We start from the raw sequence: 16838 nt of genomic DNA on the forward strand, positions 1-16838 counted from the left end.
GAAAGAAAGAGTGACACATCTCTCACTTTAAACCAAAAGCTAGAAATGATTAAGCTTAGTGAGGAAGGCATGTCTAATGATGAGACAGCCCAAAAACTAGGCCTCTTGCACCAAACAGTTAGCCAAGGAAAAGTTCTTAAGGGAAATTAATATGCTGTACTACAGTGAACACAAATGATAAGAAAGCGAAACAGGATCACTGTTTATATGGAGAAAGTTTTAGTGATCTGGATAGAAGATCAAACCAGCTACAACAGCCCCTTAAAGCCACAGCATAATCCAGATCAAGGCCCCAACTCTCCTCAATTCTGTAAAGACTGAGAGAGGTGAGGAAGCTGCAGAAGAAAAGTTTGAAGCTAACAGAGGTTGGTTCATGAGATTTAAAGAAAGAAGCCATCTCCACAACATAAAAAGTATAAGATGAAGCAGCATGTGCTGATACACAAACTGCAGCAAGTTATCCAGATGATCTAGCTAAGATAGTTAATGAAAGCTGCTCCACTAAACAACAGATTTTCAATGGAGATGAAGAAGCCTTCTATTAGAAGACGATACCATCGAGGACTTTCACAGCTAGAGAGAAGTCAATGCCTGGATTCAAAGATTCAAAAGATAGGCTGACTCTCTTGTTAGAGGCTAATGCAGCTGGTAACTTAAGTTGATGCCAATGCTCATCTGCCATTCAAAAAAATCACAGCACCTTTAAGAATTATGTTGAATCTATTCTGCCTGTGCTCCAGAAATGGAACAACAAAGCTTGATGACAGCACATCTGTTTACAATATGGTTTACTGAATATTTTAAGCTCACTGCTGAGAGCTACTGCTCAGAAAAAAAGATTCAAAATACAACTGCTCATTGACAATGCACCTGCTCACCCAAGTGCTCTGATGGAGATGTACAAGATACATGTTGTTTTCATGCCTGCTAACACAACATCCATTCTGCCGCCCACAGATCAATAAGTAATTTCAACATTCAAGTCTTATTATTTAAGAAATACATTTTCTAAGGCTATAGCTGCAACTAAGAGTGATTTCTCTGATGCATCTAGGCAAAATAAATTGAAAATCTTCTGGAAGGGATTCACCATTCCAGATGCAATTAAGAGCATTCGTGATTCATGGAAAGAGGTCAAAATATAAATGTTAACAGGAGTTTGGAAGAAGTTGCTTCCAACCCTCATGGATGACTTTGAGGGATTCAAGACTTCAGTGGAGGAAGTAACTAAAGATAAGATAAAAACAGCAAGAGAACTAGAATTAGAGGTGGAGCTTAAAGATGTGAATGAATTCCTGCAATCTCATGATAAAACTTTCACAAATGAGGCATTGCTTCTTATGGATAAGCAAAGAAAGTGGTTACTTGTAATTTTGAGAATCTAGTCCTGGTGAAGATGCTGTGAAGACTGTTGAAATGACAACAAACAATTTAGAATATTGAATGAACTTAGTTAATGAAGCAGCAGCAGGGTTTGAGGAGGCTGACTCCAATTTTGAAAGAAGTATTACTGTGGGTAAAATGCTATCAAACAGCATTGCACGCTACAGAGAAAGGAAGAGTCAATCGATGCAGCACACTTCAGAGTTGTCTTATTTTAAGAAACTGCCACTGCCACCCCCACCCTTCAGCAACCACCTCCCTGATCAGTCAGCAGCCATCAACGTCAAGGCAAGACCCTCCACCAGCAAAAAGATTATGACTCACTGAAGGCTCAGGTGATGGTTAGCATTTTTTAGCAATAAAGCATTTTTTAACTAAGGTATGTAAATTGTTTATTCAGACATAATGCTTACTGCAACCTTAACAGACTACAGTATATGTAAACATAACTTATATATGCACTGGGAGACCAAAAGATTCCCACAGCTCTCTTTATCACAATATTCTTTATTGCGGTGGTCTGGAACTAAACCCACAATATCTCCAAGTTATGCCTGTAGTCATTTGAAGAGATAAGGATAAATACATTTTACCAAAATTATCTCCTTTCTCAGTAGCATATGCAACAAACTGATACTAGCTCACACTGCAAATAATAAAAAATGCCTTCAAATTTTAGACCTCTCAGGAGTTGAATATGGAGTTTCCTACTTTATTAAAACTACTTTAAGCATATTTTATTTCATATTACTTTCTAGATTATCTTTTATTTTAATCATCGAGATTCATATTTCATAACTATAAAAATGTAAAAGTGTCTTTACCCTGAATGGACTTCTTCAAAGAAAGAACAAGCACGTCAAATAACTTCTGGATGAGATCATCAATCACAGTCTTCACAGGGTTACAATTAATATTTAAACAATCTACCTTGACAGTACTGAAAAATGCCAAAGGACATATTCTGACATGAAAAAGACTAATTACAAAAAAAGAGTCTCATTATAATATGAGTTTGTGTAATACATTTTACAATATCACCCAAACATATTATTGTGATCTTTAAGCACATTTAAATTTCATTTAGCAAAAATGAACACATACTAATACTAACACATACTAACACATACTAACACATACTAATATGAAATTTTTCATTAAACAATGATTTTATTATAATTCTACAGCTTTTAATAATCCAATGTATCAGTTTAAAAAAAAGCAGCACATTATGAATTTACTAAAGTATCAACATGAATATATTTAAATTTGTACATGCTTTACTTGTCACAGTATGTAACATACTTATTTAAAGATTTATAAAATAAATTATTATCCTGTAGTCAAAGTACAAGCAATAATGATAGGGAAAATAAAACAAACATAGAAAGTGAATATAGATTATGAAAACACTAAAGCAATAAAACATACCATTTTCTACCTATCTAATTCACAAGAATGCAATGAATTGTTAATTCATATCTTCAATCATGTGGGCAAATAGAAAACTCTCAGAACTGTTGGTCAGAGTATAAAACAATACAACTTTTGCAAGGGCAATTTACCTATATCAAGTAATTTTAAAATAGGTATATTCTTTTATCTTAGTAACTTCACTTTTAGAACTTATCCTAAGGAGATTTTCAGGGCAGACTCCAAGATTTACATACAGGTATCTTCTTCAAAGTACTAATTATAATAGTGAAAAAACAGAAGTAAACTAAATACCAGAGTGGCTAAATAAATTATTATATATCTATACAATTTAAAGTAGTATTTTTGAGGACCAGATAATGACATGGTGAAATACTAATGATTAGTGTTAAATAAATAGCTGGATACAGTATGGTCCAAATTTTGTAAGCAGATGTACTAATATGTCCAAAACATCAAATATTAACAGCAATTGTCATTATGCCTTTTTATATTTTAAAAAATTTATAAAACAAATGTCTCTTCTCTATTCCTCATCCCTCATCTTCCTTCAAAAGTAAGACCCCTTAATACCTCATAATATTTCCTCCTCCACATTTTGAATACCAACAACTTGATTCAATTAATTATTACTGGGTTTCTGGATGAAGACAGACGAACCTCTCTTCCTCCAGGATTTCTTGATTCCACCATACAACTCATTATTTCCAGATTAACATTCCTAATGTATAGCTTTGGTACTAACACGCTTCTGTTTAGAAACCTTCAACAACTAATCATTCTAACATGAATAACATCCAAATTCCCTGTTTTAGAATGTAAGACTCTCCCAAATCTGTACTTTATCTACCCCTTTCCAGAAATATCTCCTCTAGTCCCTAATAAAACATTAACCCTAATCAAATTCTCAATTAACCAACTTCTGTTTTCAGTATATAAATCCCTCTCCTGAGAGACTCTGCTTTAACCTCCAATTCTCATTTCTACCCATCAAAATCCTAGTTCAACTATTTCTATCTTAATGAAGCTTTCCCTGATTTTGCCACAAATGGATGGGATGTCATCATCCTGTAAATCTCCATAGCCTTTAGTCCAGTCTCTAATATGGAATATAGATTATTCTATCTAGTATTAATAACAATTAATAACAACTAGCATTTATTGAGAACTTAACCTCTACCATTAATTTACATGCAAATTACTCATTTAATCGGCAAAACACTGAGATAAATAATATAGTTGCAATTGCTTTAAAGCTGAGGAAATGGAGGTTCACAGGGTTGAAATGATTGTCAAACTCACGCAGCTAGTAAGAGCCATCTACCTCCAGAGCCCACTCTCTCAACGCCTGCATGTACTTGACTTAATCATCAAACACACTTGTCTTATTGCACTACGAGAGAGCAAGCAAATTCATCTCAGGAACTCTGTCTTCATCTTTCTACTCCCACAGGACAAGGTTTTGCATATTGTAAATGAGCACCAAATAGTTATTGAAAGAAAGAACAAATGGATTAATAAAAGTGATATTATACTTTATAGGTAATATATACACAATTAAACAAGGCCCTTCCTTCCTTCCCAGGGCTTATTGCATAGAATGGTTTCAGTGATCGGAATTTCAGAGAGTGAGGGGGATATTCTGGGTTATGAAATGCCCCTCAGAAGGTCTCTTCCACATTTAGGGCAATACCCAGATGCAGCACTATCTTGTGTGCCTCCCAGGGCATTTTGAAAGGGGGCAGAGCCTTACAAAATTGGAGTCAAATGTCCTCCAGTATGCTCTCAGTAGTAGATTCTTACCATTCTTAGACTGTGCCCGTGCACATCAATATTAGATCCTCACACCAGATCTGGAGAGAAGCCTCTTCCCCCAATCTGTCCTATCCAACTAGGTCTCAGCCAGCTGAACCTCTAGAAGAGGTTTTCTTAGTCTCAGCAATTCTCTACTCAGATGATTCTCAAGTGTCATAGCTGAGCTCTAGAGGAGGTAAGACCGATGACTGGACTTCAGTACCACTAAGTGAAGAGTACCCATACTATCCCATGGCAAGAACTGCTATGATACATAAGTACTACTTTAACTTCTGTATCATACCTTGGAAGTCGTTCTACTTCTTTCCCTTTTATTTTCAGTGCTTTAAAATTTTTCTCCCAATCATGTACTGTAGAAAGATGCTTTTCCACCAGAGCTTCCATATCAACTTGCCCAATTATAATCCATTCCTGTATAAATGGAAAACATATTATTAAAAAAATAGAATAAGTTACCATTTAAAAGATTAGAGTCCAACTATTAAAAACAATAAAAAGGGGCAAATGTGAGGTTTCAAATAAATTTCAGTTTAAGTATATAAATGTAATCATTATCACATAGCCTAAAGAATGAACAGGAAAAAGAAACAATACATAAAAATATACTGATCATAAAACTTTTTTGAAGAGACTGCAAAAAACTTTTCTTTAGAGTCTCAAGTTTGATGTGTCAAAGACAGAATCAGTTTTGCAAAGCCAAGAGCTATTATAGGCAACAAATCCGAAAGTATCCAGATTCAATTAATTCCAGAAAAATAAAATGCAGAGGAAGCACTGCAGTGGCAGTTAAGAAACTTGATGAATTATCAGTCATATGCCTCAGGATCAATCAAACGAGCAATAAATGCAACAGGGGTTTATCTCTGGAGAGTTAGTATGATGCACCTTAACAAAAGTAAGAAATTAAATCATCTCAATTTCATTAACGTTGAGGGCTTCCCTCCATGGATTGCTCTCAATCCAAAGAATAAAGAAAAGGATATATTTTCCTGAAAGGAATTAAAAATGACACAACAGAGTCACGTCAAATTCCAAGTTGATACAACATTCAAAAAAAGAAAAGAAAGAGAAACTAGCTTCTCAATCTTCAAAAATAGAGGAAAAAAATTTAGGGTAACATTTTTCTCATCTATAGCATAAACCTAGATTGTATATAAATTCTAAACTTTGGCTCTCTGGCTTGCATATTTTTACTTTATGCCACACAAGATAATTTGTTGATTTGTACATTTAATACTAATTCAATCAATCAGATGAATATTACAATAGGACAGAAAATTACATGTTCCATACCTTATGTTGATGTAAAACAGCTGACAATCTCCTAAATAGATCTTCTGCTTTGCTGAAAATAGTCAGAAATCCACTTGCATTTCTATCAATCATAATAGAAAAAATAGATTCATCTCCTGCCTCACCCACTCCCTTAAACTGATTAGGAATGCCGATGAATCTCTTCATTTCTCTATAATATTTAGCCCGAATTTCTTCAAAAGGAGGCTTGAATTGTAATCGGCCTTGTCTGAAAGCAAATAAATAACTTTAACATATAAATTATTGGAAAAGTATAGATTGAAAATTAGTTTAAAAAATCTTACTTGTATGTTAAGTCTATATTTATTTCTGGCAGATTCTCATTAAGTGCTTCTAAGCCCATCTGATACTGATGTTCCAGAGCTTTGTACAGTTGATGATTCCAGTGCTGTTTCCACGCATGCATGTCACTTGCTTGGAATCCCTAATATGTTATATTCACATTTTTTATTTAATAATTAGGTGGTAGAATGGGTTTTCATTTAATGCTTTCATAACACATTTGGTAAAATTATAAGCAAAAAAACCCTCACCTTAAATATCTTAAAACATGTAATTCCTTAATTGCTACTTGTATATATAAAGTCAAATATGAAAATCTCTAATCTTCGTGCTTATAAATAGTACACAAAAAGATCAGAAAAATTTTTAAAATAAAGTTAATAGTAAATGCATTTTACATATGGACTTTATTTTATGATCCTATTAAAACAACAACAACAGGAACAATAGTTTATTTTGTAAATTTCTTAGTCCTTTTTCAAAAATTCCCATCAAGTATAACTCTTCTATTCCCTTCACTCCCTAAATAATCCATTGCACATTTAAAAACATGATACATTTAAAACAAAAGAATGCACAGTATAGTTTACATACTTTTTTGCTTCCATATAACCATAAACATATCAATTCTAATACTTTCATTTTTATTTTTTTCTTGAAGTTCTAAGAGCTGAAAAATATATGTAAATGTTTAAGATATTTACCTCATATTCCACTAAGATCCCTTTATCACCTACTAGGTAGACTCTGTGCAAACTACTTTTGTACAGATCATCTCATATCAAAATGCATGTGGAACTGACATTTTACCCAAAAAAAAGAAAAAATTCTGAAACAGAGTTATTTCAGTCATTAGCCTTCTGCCTAAACTTAACTTTGTCACAACAGACGTAACCATCACCTAAAAGAAAACTAACAAATGATAGATATTTTAGCACCATGTCAGAGAAACTATTTACAAAGTCTAAATTGAGGGATCTGGAATTCCGTTAAGACAAACAGAAACATATTTTTAAACGTAAATGCATTGCTAATTTATGGTCTTTATATATAATTCAGTCAAATTCTAAATTTATGAGGAATTCATGAGTAAAAATTTACAGATAACCTTTATGAACTTTTCATCAATTCATATATTCACATTCTGAAAAGGTCATATTACAAAGTGTAGACACAAAGTAAAACACACTTTACCTGTGCTTCTACACTTGCTAAGCCAGTTCTTAATTCTTGTAATCCATCTTTCCACCGCTGTTGCTGCCGAAGCAAATCAATGTTCATAAGAACTACCACCTATTAAAAATTAGAACATAATAATTTCAGTAGAAAATCTTGACAGGTACCACCTTACCCAAGTGATAAAGGTTAACTCAACCTATAATAAGACATATCAATACCTAATCAATGTACTGAGAAAGGCAAAATATCACTTCTGTGGCATTTCTACCAAAATTGTATAATCTCAATCTAAAATGAGAAAGCATCATATAAAACCAAATCAAGAGACATTGCAGGGGCTTCCCTGGTGGCGCAGTGGTTGAGAGTCCACCTGCCGATGCAGGGGACGCGGGTTCGTGCCCCGGTCCGGGAAGATCCCATATGCTGCGGAGCGGCTGGGCCAGTGAGCCATGGCCGCTGAGCCTGCGCTTCCAGAGCCTGTGCTCCGCAACGGGAGAGGCCACAACAGTGAGAGGCCCGCGTACCGCAAAGAAAAAAAAAAAAAGAAACATTACAAAATAACTGACCAGTACTCATCAAAAGTATCAAGGTCATGAAAAACAAGGTAAGACTGAGGAGTAGGAGACGACAGAGCCTCAACATTTAAATGCAAGGTGGGATCCTGGACTGGACACTCAAAAGGAAAAAGGACATCAGTGGAAAAAGTTATAAAATTCAAAACAGTTTATTTCCTAGTTTTGATAAATGTACTATGGTTACATAAGTTGATGACAATAGGGAAAGCTGGGTGAAGGGCAAGTGTGAACTCTTTAAACTATTTTTGCAACTTTAAGTCTCAAATTATTTCCAAATAGGAAGTTATTTAAAATTATAACCTAATTACTTTTTAAATAATACTATTCATAGCTTATTAAATTTTATAAATAAAATATACCTTTTCACAAAATGTAATGTGCCATTTTCTCAGTCTTCTATTTTCAGTGGCAAGTCGTTCAGCAGCATTTTGGAGTTTTTGGATGTAGCCTTCTAATTCTTTAGGATTATTCCAAGTAATCTGTGACTTTCCCCCACTTCCTGCTTTTGAATTCTAAGGTACAACAAATGACATTTAGTATTTAACACATTTCTTTTTTTGAAAAGATTCAATATTCTACATCATTAGTCCAATTATCCCTAACATTGACGTGCAATAAAAGAGCACACAATAGTTTTTTCCATTTTATAAATGATAAGGCATTCTGCCCAGAACTGAGTAGCCCCATTCCTTCCAAGTTCTCCCTCTTACAACTAAAATACCCTGGACATAACACAACAAACAAGCATAGGAATACTAAAAGATAGAAATAAGAAGGTGGACAGCCTAGAAACCTTGGGAATTGAGGAACAACACACCTGTGTTTCCTTAATGTCTCTCTTATATCCCAGACAGTATGCTGGAGAAGCCTCCAACCTGGAACCACCCCCAGAGACAGACAAAAAACCTCCAGAAGAAGCCTGTTCCCTCTGTCCACAGGACCAGAAAAACAGTGGCCTAATGACAGAAAACCTTTTTAGCAATATGCACCCTACTCCAACTTAACACCAATAGAAACCCACCCCCTTCTTCAGTTTCATTGGGACCAGGAAGTGAGCTGATCTTCCATCCCCTGCTTATGTCAGTGGGGCTTAACAGAGAGCTGAGCCTCTACCCCCATTATGCTGCAACAGAGCAGTGTGAATCAGCCCTCCACATCCTCCCAATCATGTCAACAGAGCTTAGAAGGGAGCTAGGCTTACACTCTACTTGGAGGCAACAAGACACTGCCAATTGGAGTCCCACTTTCATGGGAAGGTGTCAGTAGAGGAAAAGGGGTCACTAAACTTCAACTCCACTCATCTGAAAAGGAAGCAGTGCAAGTCAGTGTTCCATTTTTGTCAGGATGGTATCTGCAGAGCCCAGCAGAAATTTTAACATATACACTCACCCTGTCCTCAAGCTGTACCTCACTGTTTCAGAAAGAAACAACGCATCACTTAGAAAGCAATGCAAATTTGAATGGCAGTGGATTTCTCAGCTGAAACCATGAGGGCCAGGAGGAAGTGGAACAACATTTTAAAGTGCTAAAAGAAAACAACTGTTGGGCTTCCCTGGAGGCACAGTGGTTAAGAATCCACCTGCCAATGCAGGGGACCGGTGTTCGAGCCCTGGTCCGGGAAGATCCCACGTGCCATGGAGCAACTAAGTCCATGCACCACAACTACTGACCCTGCACTCTAGAGCCCATGAGCCACAACTACTGAAGCCCATGAGCCTAGAGCCCATGCTCCACAACAAGAGAAGCCACCGCAATGAGAAGCTCACGCACTGCAACAAAGAGCAGCCCCCACTCGCCGCAACTAGAAGAAAGCCCATGTGCAGCAAGGAAAACCCAATGCAGCCAAAAATAAATAAATAAAATAAAATAAATGAAACATTAAAAAAATAAAGTAACTTAGAAACAATTTCTCTAAAAAAAAAAAGAATATAGACAACAACTGTCAACCATGAATTTTATATCTGGTGAAAATATCCTTCAGGAATGAGGGAAAATAAAAACATTCTTAAACGAAAACTAAGAGAATCTGTCACTAGCAAACCTACTCTTAAAAGTATGGCTAAAGGAAGTTTTCTCAATAAGAAGGAAATGATTTTTTTTAAAAAGCGTGGAACTTTAGAAAGGAAAAAAGAACATTGGGATGTGGAAAACGTAAATAAAAAAGAAACTATCCTTCTCATGAGTTTCTTAAATCATATTTGATGATTGAAGCAAACCCCATCTGATGCAGTGTTTCATGTATGTAAAGGTTACTAAATATTTAAGACAAACATATAAAAATGAAGAGGATAAAGAGACCTAACTACAAGTGAGGTTTCTATACTTCACTTGAACTGGTATATATTAAGGCATAGCAAGTCTCTGGCATATTGTGACCCTCTATAAACAGCTGATGAATGAATGAAACTAAACAATTATAATAAATTCAATAAAATACTCTGTGAATCAGTTCAAAAAATATTTACTGAATAATTACTACACACTACTTACTGTTGTATTACTAGTGTATAAAAATAAATAAAGAGTTCCTGCTCTCCAATATAGAGAGTGGCCAGGGGAGTATTAAGAACTTTAGTGTTCCTTCTCCTCCTATCTTAGTTTTTGTCCCCTACTATGTCTCATTTAACATATGCTAAATATAATTATTTACTGCTCGCAACCCAATTTCTCAAAATAAGCTTCCTTTTTAGAAATATCAACAGATGTAATTTTGAATACATTTATTAGAGAAGAAAGGGCTCTGAACACTCTGATTTAAAACATTATCTATTAGGTGAAAAAGTTTAAAAATAATAAAGTATTAACCCATTTTCAAAAAGTACACTTGTAAATACGCACAGAAAAAAAAGTTTAAAATGACATATACACTATTAAGAATGGCCAACTCTTAGTAGTACAATCATAAAACATTTGTTCTTTCTGTTTACCTATATTTTTGAAACTTTCCATCATAACTCATATTGAGCTTTGGCAATAAGAAAAAAAATTTAATAACATCTATAATATGAATTATATAACTTCTAGTAAATTTTAAGCCTGAGAACTAGTGTGCATTAAAAAGTTAACTTAGCAGGTCTGACTGCTATCCCTTAAACGGTCTGCTTAAAAGATTGGCCCTTAGTTGGCATCTGAGAACTTGGATTTTGGAAGAGTTCCCACCACTCTAATTTTTAAGAGTGGCTCACTGTACCTAAACAATATGGTTTATGCTGAACACTTGATTGCCTTCTGGGAATCTGGAATTTTGGTACATATTAAGGCAGAAGATACCTACATGACCAGTTCCCAATAAAAGCCTGGGCAATGATCTTTCCTAGTAAAGCAATATTTCACATGTGCTACTTCTTGCTGGAGAAATTAAGCATCCCCTGGGTGATTACATTGGGAAAGGACTCTTGAAAGCTTGCACCTGGTTTCCCCAGGACTTCACCCCATGTACCTTTTCCTTTGCTGACTTTGCTTGCCTCCTCTCACTGTAATAAATCATAAGTAAATCATCTATGAGTACAACTATACCCTGAGGCCTATGAGTCCTCCTAGTAAATCACAGAACCTGGGGGTGGTCTTGAGAACCATGACACAACTAGCTATCCACTTTAAATAAAAGAAGAATTAATGGGTATATCCCTCTTCTATTTATCTTTTAAAATATTTCATGTCTCTGAAGACTAAAAATGTTTACTTCAAAAAGTGAGCAGTCACATACTAACAGTTTAAAAACTAGTGTGGGTTTTCCTAATTTCTTATGTGTGGATATTTAAATAAGCATAGATAAAGAGCAAATAAAACTTAAATTATAAAATCAGGAGATGATGGAAAAGCACTAAAGAGTCTTGTATATAAGGACCTCGCACTTCAGTGAATAAGTAAATATAATAGCATACAAGTTTGTATACAGTAAGTCCCCTACATACGAACGAGTTCCATTCCGAGAGCACATTCATAAGTCCAATTTGTTTGCAAATCCAAAAAAGTTAGCCTAGGTACGCAACTAACACAATCGGCTATATTGTACTGTACTGTAATAGGCTTATAATACCTTTCACATAAATAATACATAAAAAGCAGACACAAAAATTTAAAAAAACGTTTTTAATCTTAGCAGTACAGTACCTTGAAAAGTACACTAGTACAGTACAACAGCTGGCATAAAGGGGCTGGCATCGAGTGATCAGGCAAGAAGAGTTACTGACTGGAGGAGTGAGAAGGGGTGAGAGATGGTAGAGCTGAAGGATCGTCAGCAACAGGAGCCGGAAGGCAAGCTGTAGCTTCACTCATGCCTGATGTTGATGGAACGCACGTTCACATCTCTCGAAGTTCGCAACTTGAAGGTTCATATGTAGGGGACTTACTGTACTACATATATATATATATATATATATATAAATTCAATTGATAAAAATCAGCACCAAAATATGTGAAACATTATAACTGTTTAAATCTACAGTTGTAAAAAATGTTACTTGTTAAGACTGAAGGAAGTCACTGTGGAGCAAAATAAAGCCTTAGATCAATGGCTGTGTTAAGCTGAAGGGTATATGAAAAAACTAAGAAATAAGAAACACTTCACATGTAAAATCTAATTATAATAGCATAAAAAGTCCATTTACCTTAATTATCTGTTCAAACGCTAAGGCAGATTGTAACATCATTGGTCTCTGACTTTGAATCATTTGCTGATCGATAGAATTGTAAAAATGTGCCACCTACAAAGTAAAATTCCAATTAGGAATAATTAATAATAAATAGCAACTTAATTTAAAATTTTTCATTTTTAATTATTTGAATGGAAATATTAACTCTTCTCAATTATAAAATTTAGCAAAAAATTAGTTTTTCATCTCCAATACAGCACTTACACATGTATTAACATACAAAAGCAGCAAGTGTAAGTATGTGCTGAGTTCCTATAATCTGCCAAGTCATGTTCTGGTGGGTGATTAAACAAAAACTATAAAACCTAGTCCCTGGAATCAAGAAGTTCACAGCCTCATAGGAAACACAGAGGAAACCAGTAAAGCATGTTAAAGTGCTAAAAAAGTGAACTTATTCTTGCAACTCTAAGAACCTGTTCCTTCGTCAGTATATAACACAATGATTTACCCATTTCTCAGACCAAAAAAAACTTTTGAGTTGTCCTTAACGCTTCTCTCACATCCCACACGAGTAGAAGTCTATTGACTGTGCCTTCAAAACATATATTGAATTCAACCACTTCACTCACCTCCATCAATCCCACCGCAATTCAAGCACCCTCAACTCCTGGCAAGACCAGTGCAACAGTATCAGAACTGGTCTGTTTCCAACTGTGGCCCTATGGTCTATTCAAAGCATTCAGAGTAGCCAGAATAGTCCTTTCTTAAACATAAATAGTATCATACCTTTAGCCTATTCAAAACTTTCAAATGACTCCCCAAAATATTTGAGAATAAAATGTAAAATCCTAAAATTCTTACCTGAAACCTTCCAATGGTTTCCCAACACACATAAGAATGAAATCCAAATCTAAAATCCTTACCTTGGCACATTATACATAAACTGGCCTTTAGCCCCGCACAAACCCCTTCCTAATTGCACTGCAGTAAAATTGGCCTCCTTGCTGTTTACCTAACTCTAGAGTCTTCCCTAAGAAACTCTGAAAGTCATTCATTCCCTCTGCCTGCAACAGTCTTCCTCCAGATATCTGCATGGTTCTTTCGCTCATTTTATGCCATGTCTCTTCTCAAATATTACATTTTCATTAAGGCCTCCCCTGGCCATTCTGTATAAAATAGCAGTATTTGTCACAGTCCTATTACTGTTTTCTTTTTCTTCAAATATGTGCTTATCACTACCTAACACTGTATTATTCATGCATTTGCTATCTATGTCCCATAATAGTGTCACTCAGTAAATGTCATTCATTGAATTAATCAATGAATCAAAAAATAGAGATACCTACAAGGTACCATGGTGGACAAAACAGGACACTGCCAACTCTGTCAGGGAAAAAGGACAGGTTCAGGGAAGAAGATCAAGTGGACACCGTGGAGTGAGTTTAATTAAGGACTTTAAGAAGACTGTCTTAATTTTTATATCCCTAGCATGTCAAAAATTCCTGGCACAGAGCAGGTGCTTAAAAATGTTTCTTAACTAATTTTATAGCAAGTCACTTCTTTCCACTAGTATGCATAAAAATATACTTTATTTCGTGGGGAATAACCACTCTATTTGTTCTGTACCACAACAGCAGTCCCAGAAAAAGCCCAATCAGGAAAACTAGAAACAAAATAATATATAAAATTATAGCAATGTGGCCATACTGTTTTCTATCCAACATCCTACTTCATAGCCCCCACTCTAACTAAATGTGTGCTCATAAGTAAAGGTATACACAATACATTCTCCCAGTTGCTCTTCCAGGGGTAAATACAAATACTATATGATCATTCAAGCATCTTTTGAGCTTTTATTTTGTTAGACTAAATGCTTAGGATAAAGAAGTCAGCAAGCCTCTCTGCTTTGGAATATATAGTCCCTCTATCTGAAATGATCACTCACACTACCTTGTGATCTTGAGAAAACATACGTATGCTCTTTCAAACTCACATTAAACATCATTCCTCTGTAAAGATTTATCTGATACTATCTCTACCCTACCCAGGAAAATAATTGAAAATGCCCACCTCTATGCTTTCACAGGACTTTCTGAACATCTATCTATAATATAGTATTCATTAAACACTGTATCTACTTGTTGACTATCTGTCACCACTATATGAATTGTAATGGAATAAATATGGGCTTTGGAGTCAGGGAGACTTGGTATTAAATCCTAACTTCATAACTTACTAGCTGTGTAGTACTGGGAAAACTATGCTACAAATCTGATCCCCAATTAGATCAATGAAAAATGGGGGTGAGGGTAATTGAAATAACATGAATACAGTATCTACCAGAAGCCCTGATATTTAATGAGAACTCAATGTTTAGTTTGCTTTCTCCCACTAGACCAGTGGTTCTCAACCATGGCTGATTTGTACCCAAGGGGACATTTGGCACTGTCTGGAGATATTTTTGTCAGAACTAGGTACGTGCTACTGGCCAGGGATGCTGCTAAACATCCTACAATGCACAGGACATCCCCCACAAAAAAGAAGTGGTCCAAAAGTACCAAGGCTGAGAAACCCTGTACCAGAGTGTGTCAGTAATATATTCATTTTTATATCCTCACTACACTGTGCCTGGCAGTACAAGTGCTCAAAGAATCTTTATTGGATGAAAGAATGAGAAACCAAATACTCACAAGATACTGTTCCTGCCCTCTGAGATCTATTAATCAAATGAGAGAAAAAATATAAAACTCCAACACTACATAAAAGTGTTCTAAGAGTGATTTTCACACTGCACACAAAATAAGGAACAATCAATTAAAAGAAGACGCCACAATTAAAGTGAGTTGCGAATTAAAGGATAACTTGGAGTTCTTCAATCAGAGGGAAGAGGTATCAGTGCATAATGACAAGTTCAGAGAGGAGCCAAGTTTCATATTACTAAAGCACAGGGTGCAGCATGAGAGGGAAGGTATAGGGAGTGAAGACCACAATCAGTAAGGTCAGCTAGGGTATGATTAAGAAGGGTCTTGTATACAAGCTAAGGAGAGAGACAATGAGGTAATAATAGTTGGTTCTGACTCACTCCAATACTGTTCAAGCCACCAGACTGCCTTGTGCCTGCCCTGGACTCTCCAGAAAGATCCAGCATATACACCAGAAATACATCTACACGTGGAACAACTCCTACAGAACACCTACTGAACGCTGGCAGAAGACCTCAGACCTCCCAAAAGGCAAGAAAGTCCCCACGTACCTGAGTAGGGCAAAAGAAAAAAGAAAAAACAGAGACAAAAGGATAGGGACGGGACCTGCACCAGTGGGATGGAGCTATGAAGGAGGAAAGGTTTCCACACACTAGGAAGCCCCTTCGCGGGCGGAGACTGCGGGAGGCGGAGGGGGGAGCTTCGAGGCCGCGGAGGAGAGCACAGCAACAGGGGTGCGGAAGACAAAGCGGGGAGATTCCCACACAAAGGATCGCTGCCGACCGGCACTCACCAGCCCGAGATGCTTGTGTGCTCACCCGCCGGGGCGGGCGGGGCTGGGAGCTGAGGCTTGGGCTTCGGTCGGAGGCAGGGAGAGGACTGGCGTTGGTGGTGTGAACACAGCCTGCAGGGGGTTAGTGCACCACGGCTAGCTGGAAGGGAGTCCGGGGAAAAGTCTGGACCTGCCAAAGAGGCAAGAGACTTTTTCTTCCCTCTTTGTTTCCCGGTGCGCGAGGAGAGGGAATTAAGAGCGCTACTTAAAGGAGCTCCAGAGACCGGCGCGAGCCGCGGCTAAAAGCGCGGACCCCAGAGAACAGGTCACTATCCACACCCCCCTTCCGGGGAGACTGTGCAGCCCGCCACTGCCAGGGTCCCGGGATCCAGGAACAACTTCCCTGGGAGAACACACAGCGCGCCTCAGGCTGGTGCAACATTAAGCCAGCCTCTGCCGCCACAGGCTGGCCCCGGACTCCGTACCCCTCCCTCCCACCGGCCTGAGTGAGCCAGAGTCCCCGAAGCAGCTGCTCCTTTAACCCTGTCCTGTCTGAGCTAACAACAGATGCCCTCCGGCGACCTACACACAGAGGCAGGGCCAAATCCAAAGCTGAGCTCCGGGTGCTGTGAGAATAAAGAAGAGAAAGGGAAATCTCTCCCAGCAGCCTCAGAAGCAGCGGATTAAAGCTCCACAATCAACTTGATGTACCCTGCATCTGTGTAATACATGAATAGAAACGAATCATCCCAAATTGAGGAGGTGGACTTTGAGAGCAAGATTTATT

At 36.9% G+C, this 16838-nt stretch overlaps 1 protein-coding gene across 1 annotated transcript in view; it reads right to left on the reverse strand.

Annotated features, from left to right (window-relative positions):
- DYNC2H1 (dynein cytoplasmic 2 heavy chain 1) overlaps positions 1-16838 on the reverse strand; it is a 376258-nt gene that overhangs the window by 330544 nt on the left and 28876 nt on the right. Inside the window, 7 exon segments of the mRNA XM_032639512.1 lie at positions 2208-2323; positions 4916-5043; positions 5926-6154; positions 6231-6370; positions 7423-7521; positions 8342-8494; positions 12593-12688. Coding sequence (XP_032495403.1) covers positions 2208-2323; positions 4916-5043; positions 5926-6154; positions 6231-6370; positions 7423-7521; positions 8342-8494; positions 12593-12688 — 961 coding nt within the window.

This window comes from Phocoena sinus, chromosome 8 (assembly GCF_008692025.1).
Source record: "Phocoena sinus isolate mPhoSin1 chromosome 8, mPhoSin1.pri, whole genome shotgun sequence".
In the NCBI taxonomy this organism is placed as follows: Eukaryota; Metazoa; Chordata; class Mammalia; order Artiodactyla; family Phocoenidae; genus Phocoena; species Phocoena sinus.